We start from the raw sequence: 25,133 nt of genomic DNA on the forward strand, positions 1-25,133 counted from the left end.
CATGTTCTCTTGCTTTAAAATGACAGTAATTCATTAGAAAATCTAATATTTCAAATATTTTTATTAGCACAATGCTTTAACATTTGCAAAGTACTTGCACATTTTCTAATTTTTACTAAACTTCCCACTGTCACTCCATTACCACTGACATTTTTTTCTATTCCTGACACACAAGTCTTTTCCTTCCCAGGATCTCTGTACGCTCTGCTCTCAAGCTGCTCTCTACCGTGAATGTTATTCCCCTCAAATTCTTTGTAGGGTTGGCTTATCATACTTCAAATCTCAACAATCAAGTATTACGACCTCATTTAGCTCTTCCTTATTATTAACTAAATAAGACATATACTGCCCTTGCCTTTATCCTTTATCATAATATTTTATGCATTTCCTTCAAAGAATTCACATATTTAAACAATTCAATTATTAACTGTCTACCTCTACTACAAGTCTATAAAATTCACTAGGGGCTGCAATTCATAAATCATAACCATCATGCCTTGCAAATTCAACAGATATTTCTGAGAGGGAAAAGAAAATAAATTAACCAATTAACTAAACTGTCCCTAGAAATTTTTAAATCTCAAGATCTTGATCTGAGATCACAGGATCTGAAAAAAATCTCAGAGATTTGCAATCCAAATTTTACAGAAGGCTCAAAAGGGATTCCCCAGAACACAGAGCTCCTTAGTGTCATAGTGAGCCCCTGAGATTACATACTGACTCCCAAACATAATCTAATCACATCCTTACCAGTATGAAAGCAATCCTTTAAGCTTTAACTAAACTGTCCAACTACCAAAGCCCTGTTGTCTCTGTAGAAAAGTATACAGTATGAAAAGGACAGAGTTCATCAATAAAGAACAAAGAACAAAAATAAAACATAAACAAGCAGCAAACTTCTAGGCGATACATGCATTTCCTCCTTTAACAGATTCTCAACTGTTGCACAGCAGCACCTTTCAGTACCTTCCACGATGAAAAAATGCATTTTAATGAGTTAAAATTTACTACTGATATCTTATTCCTCTAAAATAGCACATCTGTATCGATGCCCAAATAAAAGCACAATCATCCTAAAACAATCTCTTAAATAAACACACTATTTTTCCAAAAAAAGAACTTGAAAGTTAATGTGCACATGTTTACCTCATTATTGGTATAATGCAGATCCATAGACTGTCCAAAGGCAATTTTAGCTTTAGACCTCAGGTCTTCCAGTTTAACTGGTCTGGGGAACTGAAGGATTCTATGTAAACAGAATTTTAATATATTTTATTTTCTTATGCACAGTTAAATAACTTAATCGTAACAGTTATCTCCTGAATACAGAAATACAAAATCAAGTTAAAATATAAATATTCACTTTACTTACACATTACAATGGCTCATTTCTGATCAGGTGCACTAACATTTTAACACAAAGTTCAAGAACTCTGAAGTCTGTTCTAGCCTAATAAAAATTATAAAAAGGAAATACTCAAAATACTCTGCAGTTTATAATTTGCACTGTTATTTATAAGAATACTAAATAACAATGTAAAATGTTCATTTTGGAAAGTGATTAATAACTACATCATGGCCATACGATGAAACTGTTAAAAGAATAAAGTTGTTCTCTGGGAATCCAAGTTCTGATTTCTGAACTCTTATCAACTCAGTATTTCTGAGTGCATGTGCATGCACACACACACAAACACACATACACACATATATATCACGTAAGCATACACATCCCAAATAAATATTTTTAAAGAATTAAAAATTTTTAATCCTAGAATTTTCTTCTTATTTCACAAAGGATTGACTTGTGTTGCCCCTAGGGACCATGCCTCTAAGCTTGGAGATTATCTACTAGACTTGTAAGTTTTGTAACAGGAGGGATCATGCATATTTCACTTAACTTTATTCCCTTTATAGCCCAGCATATAGTAAGTACTCAATAAACAGTGCTCAATGAACTATAACAAAATTGAGAATATATCCATAAAAGTTGTAAACAGGAAAAAGTAGACAGGACAATACTTATATGATGTATCTGCATCCCCTACTCCCTTCTTTTCTTTAAGTTTACTTATTTGTTAAAGTCCTTATTGAATTTGTTACAATATTGCTTCTGTTTATGTTTTGGTTTTTTGGCCCTAAGGCATGTAGGATCTTAGCTCCCTGACCAGGATCAAATACACAGTCCCCGCATTCGAAGTGCAGTCTTAACCACTGGACCGCCAGGGAAGACTCTCCACCTCTTTTTTTTTTTTTAATCTCTGTGTAAAACATTTTTACATCTTCAGGTTATATGATCTGTAAGCTTTTTAAAATCCTTAAGACGGATAGATCTTTCATTACATTAATGAGACACTAATAATAGAAATAAAATTCTATCTTCTTTAACATCTACGAGGTCTTGTCAGCAATTCTGTCGTCAACCACCCACCACTGCGACCATTTCCACCATTCCACTGAGATACAAACGCCCAGGTGAAGGGTAGTCGTCCACCTTTGCTAAATAATTTACAGTCACCAGTCCAACACTTTTCTCAATGTTACTAATAAAGGTCAAATGATTCAAGTTTTTTCAGAATACTCAAAATTGTGAATTTAAATCCATACACCTAAAATCTGTATAGTATCTGAAGAGATGATAGAATTATAAGGAGAAAAATATTTAATTTCCACTGAGTAAAAATGTTTTTAAATGGTAATATTTAAAGCTGCATTACACAATGACCTGACTTATTTCCTAATACTGCAAAGTAAAAACATGATTCACTTCTGATGCTTAGCCTGAAATTTGATAGACTCTATCTTAAGTACAAGTACACATTACAGTTACCAACAAGGACTATTCCATTCTCAATTTGTAAGCCATGAGAACCTACATTAAAATCTACAAAGAACCTCTACTATCTTAAGCAGGCCATGCATTTGATTAAATCAATGAACTGACATATAATGCTTCCTTCCTTACCTTTTTTCTCCTCTGTGTTCAAATTTGACTCGAACATCATTCTGTAATGAAATGATAAGTCATGTCAGAGATGAGATAAAATTCCCAGAATTTCTAAATCACTTTTCTTTTTAGTCACTCATTTAAGATAGAGCAGAGGGGGAAGGAGATTTCAATCAGTGTCAACTTCAATCACCTGACAGTTTCTACCAAAGAGCTGAGTTGAGAATTAGGTTGCTTAACCTGGGCTCAACAGGAAAGAGCACCAAGATCTATTAGTGATGGCATCCCCAGTATGAGACATTTACTAATTCTGTTAGAGAGCAATACAGAATACTACACTTCCACTATCTATGTTAGATGTTCCAAATAAATTTCATGTATGAGAATCAAAATTATCTTCATCTGTAAATACAGAGAATAGTCAGTTATTTAAGTAAAAGCCATTTGTGTGTGTTACATGCCTTAGGAATTGGATGAGGTATCTACTCTAGAGAGAAGTTACCACAAATGAAACTATCATTAAAAAAAAAAAACTGACACCCTTAGAGAAAAATGTATGACAAACAACAAAATACTTGATTCAAAAGTATAAAAGCTAATCACTTCAAACAAGTACTCTATACAATTAGGATATTCAAAGAAGATAATTCACAGAACAAATACATATTTACTAAAATATTACTGAGACAAATACCTGCTTTTTTGGTGATGAGGACTTTGTTTTTCTGGTTTCCTGTAAGGATAATGCTGGTCGACTGGCCTTATGAAGAACAGCCAAATCTTGCATGATTGAGTTCAAAGCTTGCTGATCATCTAGGTATTTTAAAAATAAAACACACACAGAACTGTGATTTCAATATGTATTTATCATAGACATCAATACAAAATTTATAATACAACTCAATGCATCTAGAACACTTTTAAGGCCTGCGTTGGTTTTTTTGGTGAAAGAAAAGCTTAGTTATTTAAAAACTGAACATAAATAACATTAAAACTGTACTATATCAAGCGCCTGCCTCACACTAGGTGTTCACACAAGACATTTATAAGGCAAGTACAGTCCTGACTCTTCTCCTGATGTAACATCCTCGGATATGGGTCAAAACAACCCTGTTATAACAAATTCTTTTCTATGACTCCTAAACAAAACATCAACAAGACATCTAAAATCTTAATTAAAACAAGTGGGGAAAAAATAAATACCTTTCTCTAAATACTATCATTATTTAGCATGTATGTTTAAAATACAGAATTCCTTTCAGAGTTTTTCTCTTTCATCAGTACTTCAAGTCAGAAACAAAGAAAAGCTGTATCTGTAGATAAAGGGCTACTGATATTTGGATGTGGTTTTTTTTTTTTAATATCTTTACCATAAGGTTCAACAAGACTACATTAACAGACTAATGACCTCAACCACTAACAACTTAACAGGTATCAATGCAAGAAAAATTCACTTCTTAGAAAAAAGTACTGAATCCATAAAACTGAAACGATCATGAACCATGAACTTTTAATCTTTTCCAAACATACCAAAGATTTCTTTCTAAGACTATATAAGCATGAGCATCCTAGTAATGATAATTATATGATCTCTGGACAATTTAATTGATTTTTCACTAGTAAATCAATTCTACTAATGATAATCAACAATTGGTCAATAAAGGAACTGAGGGACTTTACAGCTTACATTTTACAATGTAACCATTTTTGGTAATAATAATTTATGTTCCACAGCAGTAGTAATTAAAACATGCTTTATCCTGTAAAGGGAGATCATTAAAAAGAATTTGGCAAGTTAATGGCTTTATCAGTCTTTTGAACACACAAATTGCTTATTTCTCTAACATTTAATTTTTTTACAACACTCAATATATTCTGTTCTATGGTGAAACTACTTGCATACTAAAATTAAAATTATGGCTCCAAAGGTTTTGTTAACAAATTCCAGGTCAAGAGAAAATTTTAATCCTTCAAGAAGTATTGTTTGTGAAATATAATTTCTACATAATATTAGCTTAGCCAAACAGTAACTGAGCCAAATGGGTCTATAACGTAATTACAACATGTGTGCTGTATATGGGTCCAAGCCAGACTATGTCATTTATTGATAAAATATAAATCCTTCCTTAGAAAAAGAATAAGCTGAAAATACTATGAACTGGAATGAAATTATCTGATATAACTTTCTTATGAAAAGTAAGACCCGTAATTCTACACTGGGGAGAGGAAAACTTTTAATACCTACACGTATCTATGTCCTAATTATTTTCTTCTTTAAGCATGTGAATTTAGGCATTTTCACCATATTTCATGTTCAACATTACATGTTTAATATTATAACACCAAAATAAATTCTTGGGAAGGCTTTGGCTTAAATCTCTTATCACGTTTACATATATTAACTCAGTACATGTAATATATACTCAGTATATTACATGTACTGAGTTTAAAGAAATGAATACCATTTGCCATTGTACATGTAAAAAAGTAGAGAGGGCCACTGAATAAAAGTAACTTCTCAGGGAGACGACATACAAATGAAGGGTTACTTAACCGAGTTCCTTCTTTTTTCTGGTTTGAAGGAGAATCAGATGCTACATAAGTACCCAACAGGAAACTTGCTTTTGATAAGATATAAGCTAACAAATGCCCAAAGGATCAAGCAAAGTGGTGAACTTATACTACAAGCACTGCTCTAACAATTCTAGACCATTTTACTCTATTAAGAATCTCTATGGTGGTTACAGGTACCAGCAAGATTAGACAGGTTATAAACATCACAGGATCATGAGTTGCTCTATGTGGCAGAGAGGCTGCTCAGAGGATCCCACAGTCTGACCAAGAGTCACACAGAAGCAGCAGTGAATTTCTGACACACATTAAGAGGACGTTTCATTGTTGAGCACAAACACAGAAAATGTTTGGGAGGTAATAATTTCAAATAAAAGATTTATCAGAAATGCTTAATTTATTAGCTTTTATGGTTCATTCATTATACTTAAAAAAGTATTTACAGGAGAAAATCTTCAATTAAAATTCAAGTATCTGTGATGCATCCTTCTAAATAGTCACAGTTTCTTGAGACTACCTCTGTAAATGTTTTTAAGCAATGACTGTACTTTGCATACTATGGTGAGAGCAACAAAAATGAAAAGCTGGTACGAATTCAGTAAAAGTTCCAATTTGGAACTGGAGGTGAAGGTGACAAAAGTGGAGCATCTGGACCACCTGATGGCACTGCACTCCTCGTTACAAAAAGAGGAAACGGAAGAGAAATTTAAAAAGTAGGAAGGTGGGGGTTTTGCCTACACATTTACCACAACAGACACACTGATGTGTGCTAGCCCTTCCAGTGAAGAACATGGACAAATTTAAGCTCTTTGGCTCTAATGTCATGTATATACATATAAGACTGAATAATATCTTTGTTAAGCAAGGGATAGGAACACTGTGACAAAGACAAACATTGGCAAATACATGTCAGAATTAAGATACTGGTATAAGATACTGGTCTAAATTTAAAACCTCAGCTTCCAACTACACAGTCTATTTTTCCCCATTAGGATAGGATGGGCCATTTGCTCCATTTCTTTCTAGTTTTTCCCTGTCTAATCCCTGCCTCACATTGGAACCCTCAACTCCAAGGAGAAAAGGAGGGGGAAAAAAGAAAGTACAGAAGAAAACAAAAAGATATATAAACTTAACCCCACAATCCATTCCCATACTTTGGCCTTCCTTTCCATTAACATTATATGACACCACAGAAAACTCACAAGAGTTGTAAAACATATCCTCCTTGAGCACCAATGATTTACTCCTCGATTCTGTTATAAAGTTTTATGATTCACTATTTTTATGCAGCTATTTTCTTTAGTCTATCTATACGACTATACTGCTGAGTAATTATATAATAATTCATTCCTCAGCCTTTACTCAATCTTTAAAAGTCAGGTTTCTTTACCAAAAACTTTATCTGGCCATCAGACTCTAAGAAAATCACAATCCAAAAAAATTAATAAATAAAAGAAAGAAAGAAAAAATCACAATCCATCTTAACAGTTTATTTTGAATGTCCACATCATGTCCTGCACAAATTGGTTATCCCAAAACTGTAAAAGTCAACACAGTAAGTGCTTTAATCGAAAATCTATTAAGTAAATAAATGTAAAACATTATATAAACCTACTAAATCATAAGATTTCTTCCTAAGAAGCTCATCATACACACAGAGAAAGCCCCCACCCCATATTATCCTTTAATTATAGATGAGAAATGCTTTTAGTTGGAACTCACCCATCATGGCAATCAGCTTGACTACTTGGAAATTAGGGAAATGGTTCTCCCATCAGCATTCTCTGTGGCCTAAGGAGGTAAAAAATGAACACGGTAATAGTAAGAAGGAAGAGAAGAGGGAGCCATAAAAAAAAAAAATCTACAAGTACCACTAATGAGAATGTACAATATTAATATTTTTACACATTTTTATGGGGAAAGTGCCTTATTCTTCCCAGATATTCAATTATTGAGAATGAACTAAAAATCATTATGACTTCATATTAAATTTATTTCAATATTGTTCAGATTCCTGTCTATCTAAACTAAAGCAAAACAAAATGGAACAATTGTTGACAGTTAAAAAGCTTAAGAGATAATTGAATAAACTCAAGCTCCCACAAGGCAGAGGCACATAAAGATGAATGGAAAAGGTCATGTTCAGAGACAAAAAGGAGGATATCAATAAAGTAGTAAAAGCCTACAAAAATTCTCTCCTCCATAAAAGAAAAAATTATCAGAATCAACACAAAGGAATTAACCAAAAGTTTGCGGCCATCTGGGAAGAAATTCTGTAGTCTCAATAAAAACAGAAAGCCTTGTGGTGTTTTGGCCTTCCCTATTCTTATCTTTCCACCCTTTACTTCCAGCTCCAAATTAGCAATTTAAACCAACAAGCCCAGAGATTTCCCAGACAGTCCAGTGGTTAAGACTCTGTACTTGCAATGCAGGAGTGCAGGTTTGATCCCTGGTCAGGGAACTAAGGGGACTCCTAGGTGGCACAGTGGTAAAGAATCCGCTTGCCAAAGCAGGAGACATCAAGAGATGCAGGTCTGATCCCTGCATTGGGAAGATCCCTTGGAATAGGAAATGGCAGCCCACTCCAGTATTCTTGTCTGGGAAATTCTATAAACAGAGAAGCCTGGCAGGCTACAGTCCGTGGGGTCACAAAGAGTTAGATACAACTGAGCACATACATACAACTGGGAACTAAGATTCCACATGCTAGAATGTGGCCCCAAAACAAAAAGCCCCAACAAGCCCAAAGTCCCCATGAAAATGAGCAGCCTGGCAGCCACTGAAGGCAGAATGAATTCCCCCAAAATTATTATATTTGACCTATCTAATGGTTTGCTGATAGACCCCCATTTGAACGGCTGCCTTTATTTAACCTGACTTAAAGCTTTTCCAACGCGAAGAGCTTGGGGTATTTACTGAAAATCAATCAAGGACAACCATTACATATCTCAACTGTCAGAGGTTGGGGAAAAAATAGTTGGGGCAGGCAATACATTAAGAAAAAAATTTTCTAGAAAAGCTGAGGAATGAGATGTCAGTAGGGAACTCTGAAAATCTCCTACAGATTCCTAGAAATCTAGAAGTTATGCAAACGCCCAAGGCTGTTGCACAGTCAAGAAAGGCCTTTCACCTCTGGCTAACTTTGAGGCTTTGTGCAGCATTAAGTGAAGCACGAGGCCAAACTGTAAATGCCTGACACACACACACACCCCTTGAAAGACTGTGAGACTTAAAGGTTCCAAGTATTTAAGGAAATGTGTCTAATCACGAGCTGACAACTAAACTAGGAGCAGTCTTCAGGGACCACATACAACAGAATACAGACTTTAAAAATGAGTTCTGAAATGTCATTAAACAAACAAACTATAACAACAAAAGAAATACAGGGGAGGGAGAAGAACCAGATTTCCAGAGGTGGTACATTAAAATATTTTAAATGTCCAGTTTTCAAGGAAAAAAAAAAAAAACAAAGACATTGGTCCATACACAGAGAAAAAGCAATCAACAGAAACCGACCCTGAAGAAGCCCAAATGTCAGACTAACTAGATCTGTATCAAAATTCCAGATTCCCTTCAGCACGAACTACATTGTTTGTACAAGCAGTTTAGGCACAGTAAGCCATTCGTGTCAGTTAGGCGGGTGGGAACCCTCCTGAAATCCAAGTTTTCAGATGCCAGCAACGAGCAGGCCTCATAAGCAGTTATTTCAAGGATAAGGAGCAAGGTCTACTGTAACTCTTTTTTACACAAGCAGCAGGAGGAAATTAATAGACAAGTTTAAAGAAACTGCATAATCAATAATTATAAGCATGCTGTTCGGTGTGTATTATGTAGATGTAGTTTATATAACAACAATAGCACAAAAGACAGACAAGGGATGGAGTCAGAAGGAAAGTTTTGTATGCCACTATAATTAAGTGGTATTAACTCAAACTATATTGTTGTAGGTTGAGATGTTGATTTTAATCCCCAGGTCAACCACTGAAGTGCACATTTATTTAAATGGCAAAAGAAACAAGAGAATTAAAAAGCACACTAGAAAATATCTATTTAACAAAAAGAAGGCACTAATGAAGGAATGAGGAACAAAGAAAGATATAAAACACACAGAACACACCTGGCAAAAATGGCAGAAGTAATCTTCCCTTTTGCATAATTATATATATATATATATATATATGTAAGCAGAACGAACAAAGGCAGAAATGAGCAGACTAGGTTAAAAAACTTGACAACTACATACTATCTACAGCAGACACATTTTAGATTCAAGCACAAAATAGATTAAAAGACTAAAAAATACCATGCAAACAGTAGCCAAAAGGCTATACTATTAGCAGAAAAATGGAATATATTACAAAATGGTTATTAATGGCAACGAAGGATATCTACAGTGAAAAAATGGCCAACTTATCAACAAGATACATAATTGTAAACATGTATGCATGTAACAACAGACTCTCAAAATACATGAAAAAAGATATGAAATAATTAAAGTAGGACAGTTGGAGATTTCAATGCCTCATTTTCAATAAAGGATAAACAAGTACACAGAAATATCAATGAGAAACTAAAGATTTAAGTAATGCTATAATATGCTATATAGATAAAATAATTCTATTTAGATATAGAGCATATCTATAGTACACTCAACCCCAAAAGAGCAAAATACACATTTTTCTCAAATGCATGTAGAACATTTTCCAGGACAGATCACATGTTAGGCAATAAAACTTATCTCAGTAAGTATAAATAGATTTAAGAAATATTCTTGGCATATACCCCAGAGAAAAGCATGGTCTGAAAGGATACATGCATCCCAATGTTCACTGCAGCACTGTTTACAATAGCCAAGACTCAGAAGCAACCTAAATGTCCACCAACAGTGGAATGGATACAGAAGATGTGGTTCATATATACAATGGAATATCACTCAATCATTGAAAAGAATGAAATAATGCCATTTGCAGAAACATGGATGGACCCACATATTGTCATAATGAGTGAAGTCAGACAGAGAAGGTGAAATATCATATGACATCCCTTATATGCAGAATCTAAAAAGAAACGATACAAATGAACTTATTTACAAAACAGAAATAGACTCACAGACTTGGAGAACAAACTTATGGTTGCCAGGGGTGAAAAATTCGGGGAAGGAATAGTTAGGGAGTTTTGGATCGACATGTACACACTGCTGTATTTAAAATGGATAACCAAGCAGGTCCAAATGTAGCACAAGGAAATCTGCCCCATGTTATGTGGCAGCCTGGATGGGAGAGGAGTTTGGGGGAGAATGGTACATGTATAGGTGAGTCCCTTTGCTGTCCACCTGAAACTTATAAAGTGTTAATCAGCTATAGTACTGAGTGAATGTGTCAGTCGCTTGCTGCTAAGTCGCTTCAGTCATGTCCAACTCTATGCGACCCCATAGACAGCAGCCCACCAGGCCCCGCCGTCCCTGGGATTCTCCAGGCAAGAACGCTGGAGTGGGTTGCCATTTCCTCCTCCAACGCATGAAAGTGTAAAGTGAAAGTGAAGTCGCTCAGTCGTGTTTGACTCTTAGCAGCCCCATGGACTGCAGCCTACCAGGCTCCTCCGTCCATGGCAGGAGAAGCATTTTCATTTCCTCCGTCCATTTTCTAGGCAAGAGTACTGGAGTGGGTTGCCATTGCCTTCTCCGTCAGTCGCTTAGTCTTGTCCAACTCTTTGTGACCCTAAGGACTATCGCCCACCAGTCTCCTCTGTTTATGGAATTCTCCAGCCAAGAATACTGCAGTGAGTAACCATTCCCTTCTCCAAGGGATCTTCCCAACCCAGGGATCAACTCAGGTCTCCTGCATTGCAGGAAGATTCTTTACTGTCTGAGCCACCAGGGAGGCCCTCATTGGCTATGCTGCTGCTGCTGCTAAGTTGCTTCAGTCGGTCGGACCCAACTGAAGTCGGGTTCACTCTGTGCAACCCCATTGACGGCAGCCCACCAGGCTCCCCCATCCCTGGGATTCTCCAGGCAAGAACACTGGAGTGGGTTGCCATTTCCTTCTCCAATGCATGAAAGTGAAAAGGGAAAGTGAAGTCGCTCAGTCGTGTCTGACTCCTAGAGACCCCATGGACTGCAGCCTACCAGGCTCTTCCATCCATGGGATTTTCTAGGCAAGAGTACTTCAGTATAAAAGAAAAAGCTCAAAAGACAAAAAATAAGTAAATGAATGTGCAGGAATGACAACAAAAAGTACAGGTAAATCATAATCATGAATATTTATAAAATATCTATTAAAACAAAATGTTATCAAGCCTTTCCTAACTGTAGAAATTTATAACTTTGAATATAGAACTTTAGACAACCATATGCATAAAAGGCAAACCATAAAGCCAAACAGATTTTTCCTCCTTTTGGTCAAGAGAATAAAAATATAATTGAATAGAAATAAAAGAAAAAAGATACACAATGTATGTTCCCTGACAACAATGAAATGAGAAATTGTTAACAGAAGGAAATCTGGGGGATTTACAAACATGAAAATTAAACACACTCCTAAAGAACTAATAAGACAAAAAAGAAGTAACATGCAAAATTAGAAAATGCTTTGAAATGAATGAAAATTTTAAAACATACTGAAAAGTATCAGCTGCATCTAAAGTATAATTTAGAGGTAAACTTGTAACTGCTGGGAATTTGCTGGTAGTCCAGTGGTTAGGACTCAACTCTCTCAATGTTGAGTTCAATCCCTGGTCAGCGAAGCAAGATCCCACAAGCCACACAGCATGCCCCTTCCCCAAAAAATCAGAGACAAATTTATAACTGTTAATGTTTATATTAAAAAATAAGAAAGATCTCAAATCAGTAACCTAAACTTCTACCTTAAAAGATGTAAGAGCATGTTAAGTCCAAAGCAAGTAGAAGGAAAGAAACAATAAGGATTAGAAATGGAAACAAACCAGAAAATAAACTCACAAATTTTTTAAATCAATGAAACAAAAAGTTGGTTACATGAAAAGATCAAAAAAACTGACAAATTTTTAGCAAGATTAACCAAGAAAAAAAAAGGAGGAGGATTCAAATATCTAAACTCAGGAATTAAAGGAGAATTACTACCAACCTTACAGAAACAAAAAGGAAAAGCGAACACTATGAATAATTGTACATCAGTGAATAAGACCACGTGGAGGAAATAAAGTGACTGAATCAGACATTTTAAAGCTTTTCACAAATAAAAAGTCCTAACCCAGATAGATGGCTCAAGCATTTAAGGAAGAATTACCACCAATTATTAATATTTTATTACCCAGGATTACTCTGATAATCAAATCAAAGATATTTTGAGAAAACTACAGATTGATAACTTTGTGAATATAGAAAAATACTAACAAAACACTAACAAATCTAATCCAGAACATTAAAAAGAGGGATTCTACACCAGAAACATATAGGATATATCCCACAAAAGCAAGGTGGATTCAGCATACAACATCAATGTAATAAAATACAGATAAAAGAAAGATACATAATCACCTCAATAGACAAAGAAAATGCAAGTGCCAAAATCCAACTGCCTACTCAGAAGATAAGGAAGAGAAGGGAGCTTCCTGCAGCTGATCAGGGCAACCATGAAAAATCTGCAGCTAACATATTTTATGATAAAAAACTGGATATGTGCCTCCTAAGATCAGAGACAAGGATTCTAGTCTTGCCAGTCTTATTTAATATTGTACTAGAGTCCTAGTCAGAAAATGAGGCAAGAAAATGAAATATTTGATAAAAGGAATTCAGACTCAATAAGAAGCAAAACTATACCTATTTGCAGACGACAACCTTGTATACAGAAAATCTAAGTTCACAAAAACAGTATTAGGGTTAATGAAAGAGGTCAGCACAGTTGCAGGATACAAGATCAACATTTAAAATTACCAGTTGTAAACCTATGTCTGATTCAAGTTGAGGTCTGACAGAAAGCAACAAAATTCTGTAAAGCAATTATCCTTCAATAAAAAATAATTTTAAAAAATCAGTTGTATTTCTACACACAAGCCATGAATAATATAGAACTAAAATTTACAAATAAATTCCACTTATATTACCATCAAAATAATATAATTCTTAGGAATATATTTAACAACAACAAGTCTTGTACACTGAAAACTATAAAACGCTTCTGAAAAACATTACAACAGACCTAAGTATCTGGAAAGACATTCCATGTTCAAGGATTGGAAGAAATGTTTTTAAGATGGTAAAACTCTCAAAGTCACCTACAGATTCAATGTAATCTCTATCAAAATTCCAATGACCTTTCTTTACAGCAATGAAAAAAGTGATATTTAAATGCATATGGAACTAAAAGAGACCCTGAAGAGCCAAAACAATAGTGAAAAAGAAAAATAAAGTTGGAGGACTCACACGCTCTTGATTTTAAAAATTACTACAAAGTTATGGCAATCAAAGCAGTGGGAGTACAGAAATAAGGAGGGAGACTGGTGAAACAGAAGGGAGAGTTCAGAAATAAACTCCAACATCCATAGTTAAATGAGTGCCAAGAGAATGGGGAAATAATAATCATCAATAAATGGTACTGGACAACTAGATATCCACACGCCAAAACAAGAAGTTAGACTCCTACCTCACACATTATACAAAAATTAATTCAACATGGATCAAACACAAAATGGAAAAGCTAAATGTATAAAACTCTTAGAAGGGAACAGAGGTATAAACATCATTTTTTACCTACCACCCTGCAGAACTTACCTAAAGGGCACACATTTTTAATATACATTTTACATATGCATTCACCCAAATAACCACAACAGATAAAAATATAGACATTCCCAGGACCCATGAAGACTCCCTTGTACCTGTCCCCTGTCAGCCACCATTACCCCATAAGGGAACCTTCATCTTGACATTTACTGCCATAGATTAGTTTTGCCTTTTAACATTTCATGCTAATTGAAACATACAAGACATATTCTTTGTATTTTTCTTTTTTATTTTATGTTTTTGGTTGTGCTACACAATTTACAGGATTTTAGCTCACCGACCAGGAGCTGAACCCATGCCCTTGGCAGTGAAAGCCCGTGAAGCCCTAACCACTGGACCACCATGGAACTGCCTGTATCTATTTTCACTTGATATCTTATGTCTCTGGAATTCTTCAACATACTCTGTACAAGTATTTTATTCACTTTCATCACTGTGCAATATTCCATTATAAGCTTATACCTCGACTAATTCACCCATTCTACTACTGGTGGACATGAAGGCTGTCTCCAGTTACTGGCTATTACAAATAAAAGCTCTATGAACCTCTTGAACATGCCTTTCAGTAAACATACACACATATTTCTGTTGGATATATATCCAAGGAGGGAACTGCTAAATCTCCAAGACATGCATATAATTACCTTCAGCACTTATGGAGGAACATTTCTTCAAAGCGCCTGTGTTAAACACAGATACTCTCATCAGTAATGGAAGAGAGTTCCAGTTCTTCCACATCCTCACCAACCCTAGCAGTCATTCTGGTGGCTGTGTAATGTATTTATCACTATAGTTTTAATTTACACTTATCTGGTGATTAATGATGTTGAAAACCATTTTCATTGGTTTACTGGCCATTCTGATATCCTCTTTTGTAAAGTGGCTATTTAACAAGCCTTTTGCACATTTAAAAATTTTAAATACAAGAACTCTGTTGGATATGTTCATTATGGTCTACGGTCTATGTCTTAGCTTTACACTTTGTTTATGGTATCTTCACTCTAACAAATCTAATGTAGTCAGTAAGTATACAGCAGAGAATTTGGGCAACTCCTTAATGAGGTGATTAAGATTAGCATCACATATAAAAGACAGATGGACATTCTGTGTCTCAAGGTTTAATACTCTGAGAAGGAAACAGCATAAACTAAGCAGCTTTCTGAGACTGTATAACCTAAATATAATTAAAGAAAACTCAGACAAAATGAGAAACATTGCATTTAAACAAAAACGGAGATGGCATTCCTCAAAATGTCAATCAAATAAAAGTCAAAGAAAGGCTATGAAAATGTTGCAGATTCAAGGAGAGTAAAGAGATACAGCAACTTGATCATTCCTAAACCTAGACTGGATCCTGCACCAGAGAGAAACGGCTATATAGGCCATTATCAGGTCAAATGATGAAATTGGAATATGTATAGGAATTATTTCTTCAGAAAGTCTACATTCCAGTTACTACTGTCTCTGCTATCCTCCTATTTTTATGCTATGATAAAAATGTGCATGTGTGTTCTAGTGATTATTAACTGGCATAAAAGACATATTAGTAATGAGTTTTTAATCCACAAAACTGGTGGGAATTCAAATATATGGACTGCCTAAAACACCAGAGAAACACTCTGCTACTCTGCATGAACAAAATATAAAACCCTATATTCTTTATTGTTTAATTAAAAAAAAAATTTTCTTATTGAAGTACAGTTGATTTACTACATTGTGTTAGTTTCTGGTGTACAGCAAAGTGATTCTGTTATACATTTATACACATATTCTTTTTCATATTCTTTCTCATTATGGTTTATTACAGGACACTGAATATAGTTCCCTATACTATAAGTTCAGTTCAGTCGCGTTCAACTCTTTGTGACCCCATGAACCACAGCATGCCAGGCTTCCCTGTCCATCACCAACTCCCGGAGTTTACCCAAACTCATGTCCATCGAATCGGTGATGCCATCCAACCATCTCATCCTCTGTCGTCCCCTTCTCCTCCTGCCCCCAATCCCTCCCAGCATCAGGGTCTTTTCAAATGAGTCAGTTCTTCTCATCAGGTGGCCAAAGTATCGGAGTTTCAGTTTCAGCATCAGTCTTTCCAATGAATATACAGGACTAATTTCCTTCAGGATGGACTGATTAGATCTCCTTGTAGTCCAAGGGACTCTTCAACAGTCTTCTCCAACATCACAGTTCAAAAGCATCGATTCTTCAGCACTCAGCTTTCTTTATAGTCCAACTCTCACATCCATACATAACTACGGGAAAAACCATAGCTTTGACTAAACGGACCTTTGTTGGCAAAGTATGTCTCTGCTTTTTAATATGCTGTCTAGGTTGGTCATAGCTTTTCTTCCAAGGAGCGTCTTTTAATTTCATGGCTGCAGTCGTCATCTGCAGTGATTTTGGAGACCAAAAAAATAAAGTCTATCACTGTTTCCATTGTTTCCCCACCTATTTGCCATGAAGTGATGGGACCAGATGACATGATCTTAGTTTTCTGAGTGTTGAACTTTAACCCAACTTTTTCACTTTCTTCCTTCACTTTATCAAGAGGCTCTTTAGTTCTTCTTTGCTTTCTGCCATAAGAGTGGTGTCATCTGTGTATCTGAGGTTATTGATATTTCTCCCAGCAATCCTGATTCCAGCTTGTGCTTCATCAGCCCAGCATTTTTCATGAAATACTCTGCATATAAGTTAAATAAGCAGGGTGACAATATACAGCCTTGACGTACTCCTTTTCCTGTTTGGAACCAGTCTGCTGTTCCATGTCCAACATGTCCTAACTGTTGCTTCTTGACCTGCATACAGATTTCTCAGGAGGAAGGGCAGGTGGTCTGGTATTCCTATCCCTTGAAGAATTTTCCGCAGTTTGTTGTGATCCACTGTCAAAGACTTTGGCATAGTCAATAAAGCAAAAGTACATGTTTTTCTGGAACTCTCTTGCTTTTTCAATGATCCAGCAGATGTTGGCAATTTGATCTCTGGTTTCTATGCCTTTTCTAAATCCAGTTTGAACATCTGGAAGTTCACGGTTCACGTACTGCTGAAGCCTGGCTTGAAGAATTTTGAGCATTATTTTGCTAGTGTGTGACATGAGTGCAATTGTATGGTAGTGTGAACCTTCTCTGGCATTGCTTTTCTCTGGGATTGGAATGAAAACTGGCCTTTTCCAGTCCTGTGGCCACTGCTGAGTTTTCCAGATTTGCTGACATATTGAGTATAGCACTTTCACAGCATCTTTTAGGACTTTCACAAATCTTTTAGGAGTTGAAATAGCTCAACTGGAATTCCCTGTACTACTACACCTTGCTTTTTATCTATTTTTTACATTGCTGTTGCTGTTAAGTCGTGTCTGACTCTTTGCAACCCCATGGGCTGCAGCACATCAGGCTTACCTGTCCTTCACTATCTCCCAGAGGTTGCTCAAATTCATGTCCACCGAGATAATGATGTTATCCTCTGTCACCCTCCTCTTTTGTCTTCTATCTTTCCCAGCATCAGGGCCTTTTCCAATGAGTTGGCTCTTCACATCAGGTCGTCAAAGTACTGGCGCTACAACTTTAATTTTAAACACAGAAGCTTCTAACAGTTAATTCCAAATTCCTAATTTATCCCTCTCCCACCCTTTGGTAAACAAGCTTGCTTTCTATTTTTCTATATCTGTGAGTCTGTTTCTGTTTTGTAAGCAGATTCATCTGTGTCATATTTTAGATTACACATGTAAGTAATATCATACGATATTTTTGTTTCTGTATGTGACTGACTTTACTTAGTATGATAATCTATAGGTCTATTCTTGTTGCTGCAAATAGCATTATTTTATTCTTTTTTTAAGGCTGAGTAATATGACCAACCTAGATAGCATATTAAAAAGCAGAGACATTACTTTGCCAACAAAGGTCCGTCTAGTCAAGGCTGTGGTTTTTCCAGTGGTCATGTATGGATGTGAGAGTTGGACTGTGAAGAAGGCTGAGCGCCGAAGAATTGATGCTTCTGAACTGTGGAGAAGTTGGAGAAGACTCTTGCAAGTCCCCTGGACTGCAAGGAGATCCAACCAGTCCATCCTAAAGGAGACCAGTTCTGGGTATTCATTGGATGGACTGATGCTGAGGCTGAAACTCCAATACTTTGGCCACTTCATGTGAAGAACTGACTCATTGGAAAAGGCCCTGATTTGGGGAGGGATTGGGGGCAGGAGGAGAAGGGGACGACAGAGGATGAGATGGCTGGATGGCATCACCGACTCAATGAACATGAGTTTGGGTGAACTCCGGGAGTTGGTGATGGACAGGGAGGCCTGGCGTGCTGCAATTCATGGGGTCACAGAGTCGGACACAACTGAGCGACTGAACTGAATTGAGTATTCGTGTGTGTATACATATATATACACATATATATCCCACATTTTCTTTATCCTTACATCTGTCAATGGACATTTAAGCTGCTTCCATGTCCTGGCTATTGTAAATGTGCTGCTATGAACACTGGGGTGCATCTATCTTTTCAAATTAAGAGTTTTCTCCCAATATATGCCCAGGAGTGGGACTGCTGGATCATATGGCAACTCTAGTTTTAGTTTTTTAAGGAAACTCCATACTGTTTTCCATAGTTGCTGTGCCAATTTACATTCCCTTTTCTCTACATTCTCTCTAGCATTTATTATCTGTAGACTTTTTAAAGGTGGACATTATGATTGGTGTGAGGTGGTACCTCATTGTTGTTCTGATTTCCATCTCTCTAGTAACTGGCAATGTTGAACATGTCTTCATGCGTCTACTGGTCATCTGGATGTCTTCTTTGGAGAAATGTGTATTTAGGTCTTCTGCCCATTTTTTGATTGGGTTGTTTTTCTGTTATGGGGCTGTACAGCTGACTGCATATTTTGGGAATTAAGCCTTGGTTGGTCGCATCATTTGAAAATATTTTCTCCCAGTCCGTAGGTTGTCTTTCCATTTTGTTTTTTGTTTCTTTTGTTATGCAAAAGCTTTTAAGTTTGATTAGGTCCCATTTGCTTAATTTTGCTTTTACATCTATTGTCTTGGGAGACTGACCGAAGAAAACAATGGCACAATTTACATCAGAGAATGTTTTGCTTGTGTTCTCTTCTAGGAGTTTTACAGTATCGTGTATCATATTTAAGTTTCTAAGCCGTTTTGAGTTTATTTTTGTCTATGGTGTGAAGGTGTGTTCTAACTTCACTCATGTACATGTGGCTGTCCAGTGTTCCCAACACCACACTTGCTGAAGAGACTAACTTTTTCCCACTGTATATTCTTGCCTCCTTTGTTAGATTAACTGACTGTAGGTACGTGGTTTATTTCTATAAAAGCCTATCTTCTTAAAGACAGTGTCAAGGCCAGTCATTCATTTTGAGGAGTCTGGTTATTTAATGCCACCAATAAGATTAACCAACTCCTGCGTCTACAATTTTGTTACATCTGTAAATCAACTGAATCTTTCACACAAGGTATGGCTGAAGTACCTTAAAGATAAGGAAGCTGAGGAGTTCACATGTTTACAAAGCAGATGGCACTTACTATTTTTGAACTTGCTTGCTAATAAATGATGGCAAAATAAAAGTCTACTGCATTTGGAAGGATTTGGTCTAAGGTTTACTTTCACTATAAGCCAATAGATTATATGAAAGCAGCTGATATTCACTTAACTTCACTGACTGCTATATATTTATTTACCTAAAATAACACAATAAATTGTGCATAACCAATTAGACTTTGTTCAATTCACAACAGCCAACTTAGGGCCTCCTGACTCACTTTTGCTACATTTAAGGGTCTTTCCCCCCAAGTCTTTAAGTGGCTGCTAAGGTCTACTGACCATCTAATAGAAAACATTTCCCTCATTCACCCAATTATTTATTTTTTTTACATCATCCTATTTTTGCTTCTTGATAAAACACATCATCACATAAAAATTCTTTTAGTCAATTTACTTATTTATTGCACCTCCATCCCCACTGGCACACGGTAGCCTTAAGAACAGAGACTCTGTTGGTATCATTGATCACTGCACCTCTGATGCACAGAATACTGCATGGCTCATAGAAGGTGCTGGGTATTTCAGAATAAAAGAGAACATTTTAAAAAGTGGGAGGTGAAGAATAAGAGAAGACAGGAGTTATCTTGCAAAGATCAAAAAACTAACTCTAAAAGAATGGGTTTGCGGGGGTGGGGAGGTCTACACAAATGCTCAGATACTAAGAAAATGAGTAAGACATTAGCAAGACAGTTTTGTACTCCACACTCAAAAAGCCCATGGACCAATAAAGAAAAGAGAAAAAGACACTGCTGTAGTATTATGGATTTTAACAGAGAGATGTCATTAAAATACAGGTTAAGAAACAGCCCACTGTGTGACAGTATCTGCCATACTGTCCTCCAACCATTAATAACTTAGAGTAAGTGCATTTCCCCCATCCCCAAGTAAAGTATGAATTGAGATCAAACCAAATGTTATGTATCTCTGTCTTCACGTAAAAATGACAGTCAAAAGTGGTACTCAATCTAAATACATCAAACCATTCTAACAAGATTTTAATGACTTTCACATTTATAAGAAATGAATAATGATTAGCAGACTGTATCCTGATATGAATAAATTGTAAGTTAAAAGAGATCTATGATCAGGAATAAGAAAAGGGTGCCTACTCATGCCACTATTATTCAGCACAGTTTTGGAAGTCCTAGCTAAGGCAATCAGAGAAGAAAAAGAAATAAAAGGAAGCCAGATTGGAAAGGAGGTAAAACTCTTGTTTGCAAACAACACAATACTATACACAGAAAACCCTAAAGATACTATCAGAAAATTACTAGAGCTAATTGGTGAATTTAGTAAAGTTGCAGGATACAAAAATCAATACACAGAAATCACTTGCATTCCTATACATGAACAATGAGATATCAGAAAAAGAAATTAAGGAATCAAGCCCATTATGCCACTGCAACATAAAGTATAAAATGCCTAGGAATAAACCTACCCAAGGAGACAAAGAGCTGCACACAGAAAACTGTAACACGCTGATGAAGGGAATCAAGGTCACAGAAACAGATAGAGAGCGTCCATGTTCCTGGGGTGGGAGAATCAAAGCTGTGAAAATGACTACACTACCAAATGCACTCCACAGATGCAATGCAGTCCTCATCAAATAACCAATGGCATTTTCCACAGAACTAGAGCAAAAAATTCCATAATTCGTATGGAAACACAAAAGACCCCAAACAGCCAAAGAAATCTTGAGAAAGAAGAATGGATCTGGACGTTTCCTGACTTCAGACTGTACTACAAAGCTACAGCAGTCAAAACTATATGGTACCAGCACAAAAAAAGACATATAGACCAATGGAACAAGACAGAAAGCCCAGACATAAACCCACACACCTATGGGCACCTTATCTTTGACAAAGGAGGAAAGAATATACACTGGAAAAAGACAGCCTCTTCAATAAGTGGTGCTGGGAAAACCGGAAAGCTACATGTAAAAGAATGAAATTAGAACACTTCCTTACACCGTATACAAAGATAAATTCAAAGTGGATTAAAGACCTAAATTTAAGACCAGAAAGTATAAAACTCTTACAGGGAAACATAGGCACAGCAAGATCCTCTATGACCCACCTCCTAGAGTAATGAAATAAAAACAAAAATAAACAAGTGGGGCCTAATTAAACTTAAAAGCTTTTTCACAGCAAAGGAAACTAAAAACAAGGTGAAAAGACAACCCTCAGAATGGGAGAAAACAACAGCAAATCAAACAACTGACAAAGGATTATTTCCAAAATATTCAAGCAGCTCATACAAGTCAAAACCAGAAAAACAAACAATCCAATCAAAAAGTGGGCAAAAGACCTAAACAGACATTTCTCCAACGAAAACATGCAGATGGCTAATAAACACATGAAAAGATGCCCAACATTGCTTATTATTAGACAAATGCAATAATGAAAACTACAATGAGATATCACCTCACACTGGTCAGAATGGCCATCATCAAAAAATTTACAAACAATAAATGCTGGAGAACATGTGAAGAAAGGGGAACCGTCTTCCACTCTTGGAAGGAATGTAAATCAATACAGCCACTATGGACAACTATGGACAGTCCTTAAAAAAACAGGAATGAAACTACCATATGACCCCAAAATCCCACTATTGGGCATATACCCTGAGAAAACCGTAACTGAAAAAGATACATTTACCCCAATGTTCACTGCAGTACTATCTACAGTAGCTAGGACGTAGAAGCAACCTAGATGTCCATCGACAGATGAATGGATTAAGAAGCTGTGGTACATATACACAATGGAATATTACTCAGCCATAAAAAAGGAATGCACTTGAGTTAGTTCTACTGAGGTGGATGAACCTGGAGACTATTATCCAGAATGAAGTATGTCAGAAGAGAAAAACAAGTATCATATATTAATCCACATATATGGAATCTAGAAAGATGGTACTAATGATTCTATCTGTTTGGCAGCAGAGGAGATGCAGACATAAAGAACAGACTTATGGACATGGGGTGAGGGTTGGGAAGGAGAGGGTGGGATGAATGGAGACAGCAGTATGGAAACACACACTACCATATGTAAAAGCAGTGCTAAAAGAAAAATGTATAGCAATTATGAAGTGAAAGCAGTGGTAAGAGAGAAATTTATATCTGTAAATGTACATGTTAAAAAAGAAGATTTCAAATCAGCAACCTAACTTTACATCTTAAGGAACCAGAAAAGGAACAAACTAAACCCAAAGCTAGCAGAAGAAAAGAAATAATAAAGATTAGAGCAGAGAGAAGCAAAATAAAGAGATAAATAATAAAAGAAAAATCAATAAAACCAAGAGTTGATTCTTCAAAAAGATCAACAAAATGGGCAAAATTTTAGCTAGACTAAGAAGAGAGAAAAGAGTCAAACTAAGATCAAAAATGAAAGAGGAAACATTACAGAAGTAAAAATAATCAGAGAATTCCTTAGCAGTCCAGTGGTTAGGACACCACACTTCCTCTGCAGGAGGTACACAGGTTCAATCTCTGGTTGGGAAACCAAGATCCCATATGCCACGTGGCACAGCTAAACAAACAAACAAACAACAACAACAAAAAACCCAAATGAATAAACAGAAACCTCCTAAAAAGAAAAGTCTAGGTCCAGACGGTTTCACTGGTAATATTCTACATTAGAAGAAATTCTTCCAAAAAACTGAAGAGGAAGGAAAATCTACTAACTCATTGGATGAGGCCAACATTAGCCTGATACCAAAGCCAGACAAAGTCATTACAGGAAAACTACAGACCAATTATCTCTTATGAATACTGATGCAAAAATCTTTAACAAAATACTAGGAAACAAAACTAAGCAGCATATGAAAAGGATTATGCATCACAATCAAATGGGATTGTTTATTAAAAGATAAGGATGATTCAACACATGAAAAAATCAACGTAATAAATCACATTAAGGGAAGAAAGGGGAAAAAACAGTCCTCTCCATTAAAGCATAAAAACCATTTAACAAAATTTAATACTCTTTCATGATGAAACACTCAGGAAACTAGCAACAGAAGGAAATTCCCTGAGCATAATGAAGGTCATATAAGAAGAGCCTATACCTGACATCTGGAGAAGGCAATGGCACCCCACTCCAGTACTCTTGCCTGGAAAATCCCATGGATGGAGGAGCCTGGAAGGCTGCAGTCCATGGGGTCACTGAGGGTCAGACACGACTGAGCGACTTCACTTTCACTTTTCACTTTCATGCATTGGAAAAGGAAATGGCAACCCACTCCAGTGTCCTTGCCTGGAGAATCCCAGGGACGGCAGAGCCTGGTGGGCTGCTGTCTATGGGGTCGCACAAAGTCGGACACGACTGAAGCGACTTAGCAGCAGCAGCAGCAGCAGCATACCTGACATCACACTCAGGGCAAACCACTGAAGGCTTCTCCCTACGCCTTTCCTGTCCAGACCAAGGACAAGACTCAGACGTCCACTTGGCCACTCTTACTCAGCACAGTGTTGGGAGTTCTAGTAGGAGCAACAGGAATGGAAACAGACAGACTTCCAAATCAGCATCAAAGAAGCAAAATTATCTCTATTTGAAGGTGACATAATCTCAAATACAGAAATGCCTAAAGACATGGTGCTGAAGCTAACACATTCAACAACACTGTGCGTACTGTTACAAATCAACACACAAAAACCAATTAAATTTCTACACACTATGAACAATCAGAAAATGAAACTACAAAAATCCCATTTACAATAGCATCAAAAAGAATAAAGTACTTATGAATTAACCAAGGTACTAAAAGACTTATACAATGAAAACTACAGAATGCTGCTGAAATAAATTAAAACGATACAAATAAATGAAACTTATCCCATGTCCATGAATTAGAAGACTTAAAATACTAAGATGTCAATACTACACAAAATGATCAATAGATTTGATGTAAACCCTATCAAAATCCCAATGACATTTTTTGCAGAAACAGAAAAATCCATCCAAAAGTTCATACGAAATCTCAAGGGATCCCAAATAATCAAAACACTCCTGAAAAGAAACAAAACTAGAGGACTCACACTTTCTGATTTTAAAACTCACTACAAAGTTACAGTAACCATAACAACACAGCACTGGCATAAAGACCAATGGAGCAGAGCCCAGGATTATACCCTTGCATATTTGGTCAAATAATTTTTGACAAGAGTGCCAAGACTATTTAAGAGGGAAAGCATAGTGTTTTAATAATATGGTGATGGGAAAACTGGATATCCACACGCAAAAAAAAAGTAGCTGGTATTTTACACCAGATACAAAAATTACCTTAAAATGGATCATAAACCTAAAT

At 36.2% G+C, this 25,133-nt stretch overlaps 1 protein-coding gene across 1 annotated transcript in view; it reads right to left on the reverse strand.

Moving 5' to 3' along the window:
- MAP3K2 (mitogen-activated protein kinase kinase kinase 2) overlaps positions 1–25,133 on the reverse strand; it is a 90,603-nt gene that overhangs the window by 34,363 nt on the left and 31,107 nt on the right. The window contains exons 2-5 of the mRNA XM_086362192.1: positions 7,241–7,309; positions 3,642–3,760; positions 2,966–3,006; positions 1,147–1,246 (exon numbers count right to left, since the gene is read on the reverse strand). Of these exons, the coding sequence (XP_086218318.1) occupies positions 1,147–1,246; positions 2,966–3,006; positions 3,642–3,760; positions 7,241–7,247 (267 nt within the window). The 5' untranslated portion in view covers positions 7,248–7,309. The remainder of the gene's footprint in view (positions 1–1,146; positions 1,247–2,965; positions 3,007–3,641; positions 3,761–7,240; positions 7,310–25,133) is intronic.

This window comes from Bos grunniens, chromosome 2 (genome assembly GCF_055505025.1).
Source record: "Bos grunniens cultivar Pamir isolate PY7600 chromosome 2, Bosgru_T2T1.0, whole genome shotgun sequence".
Taxonomy (NCBI): domain Eukaryota; kingdom Metazoa; phylum Chordata; class Mammalia; order Artiodactyla; family Bovidae; genus Bos; species Bos grunniens.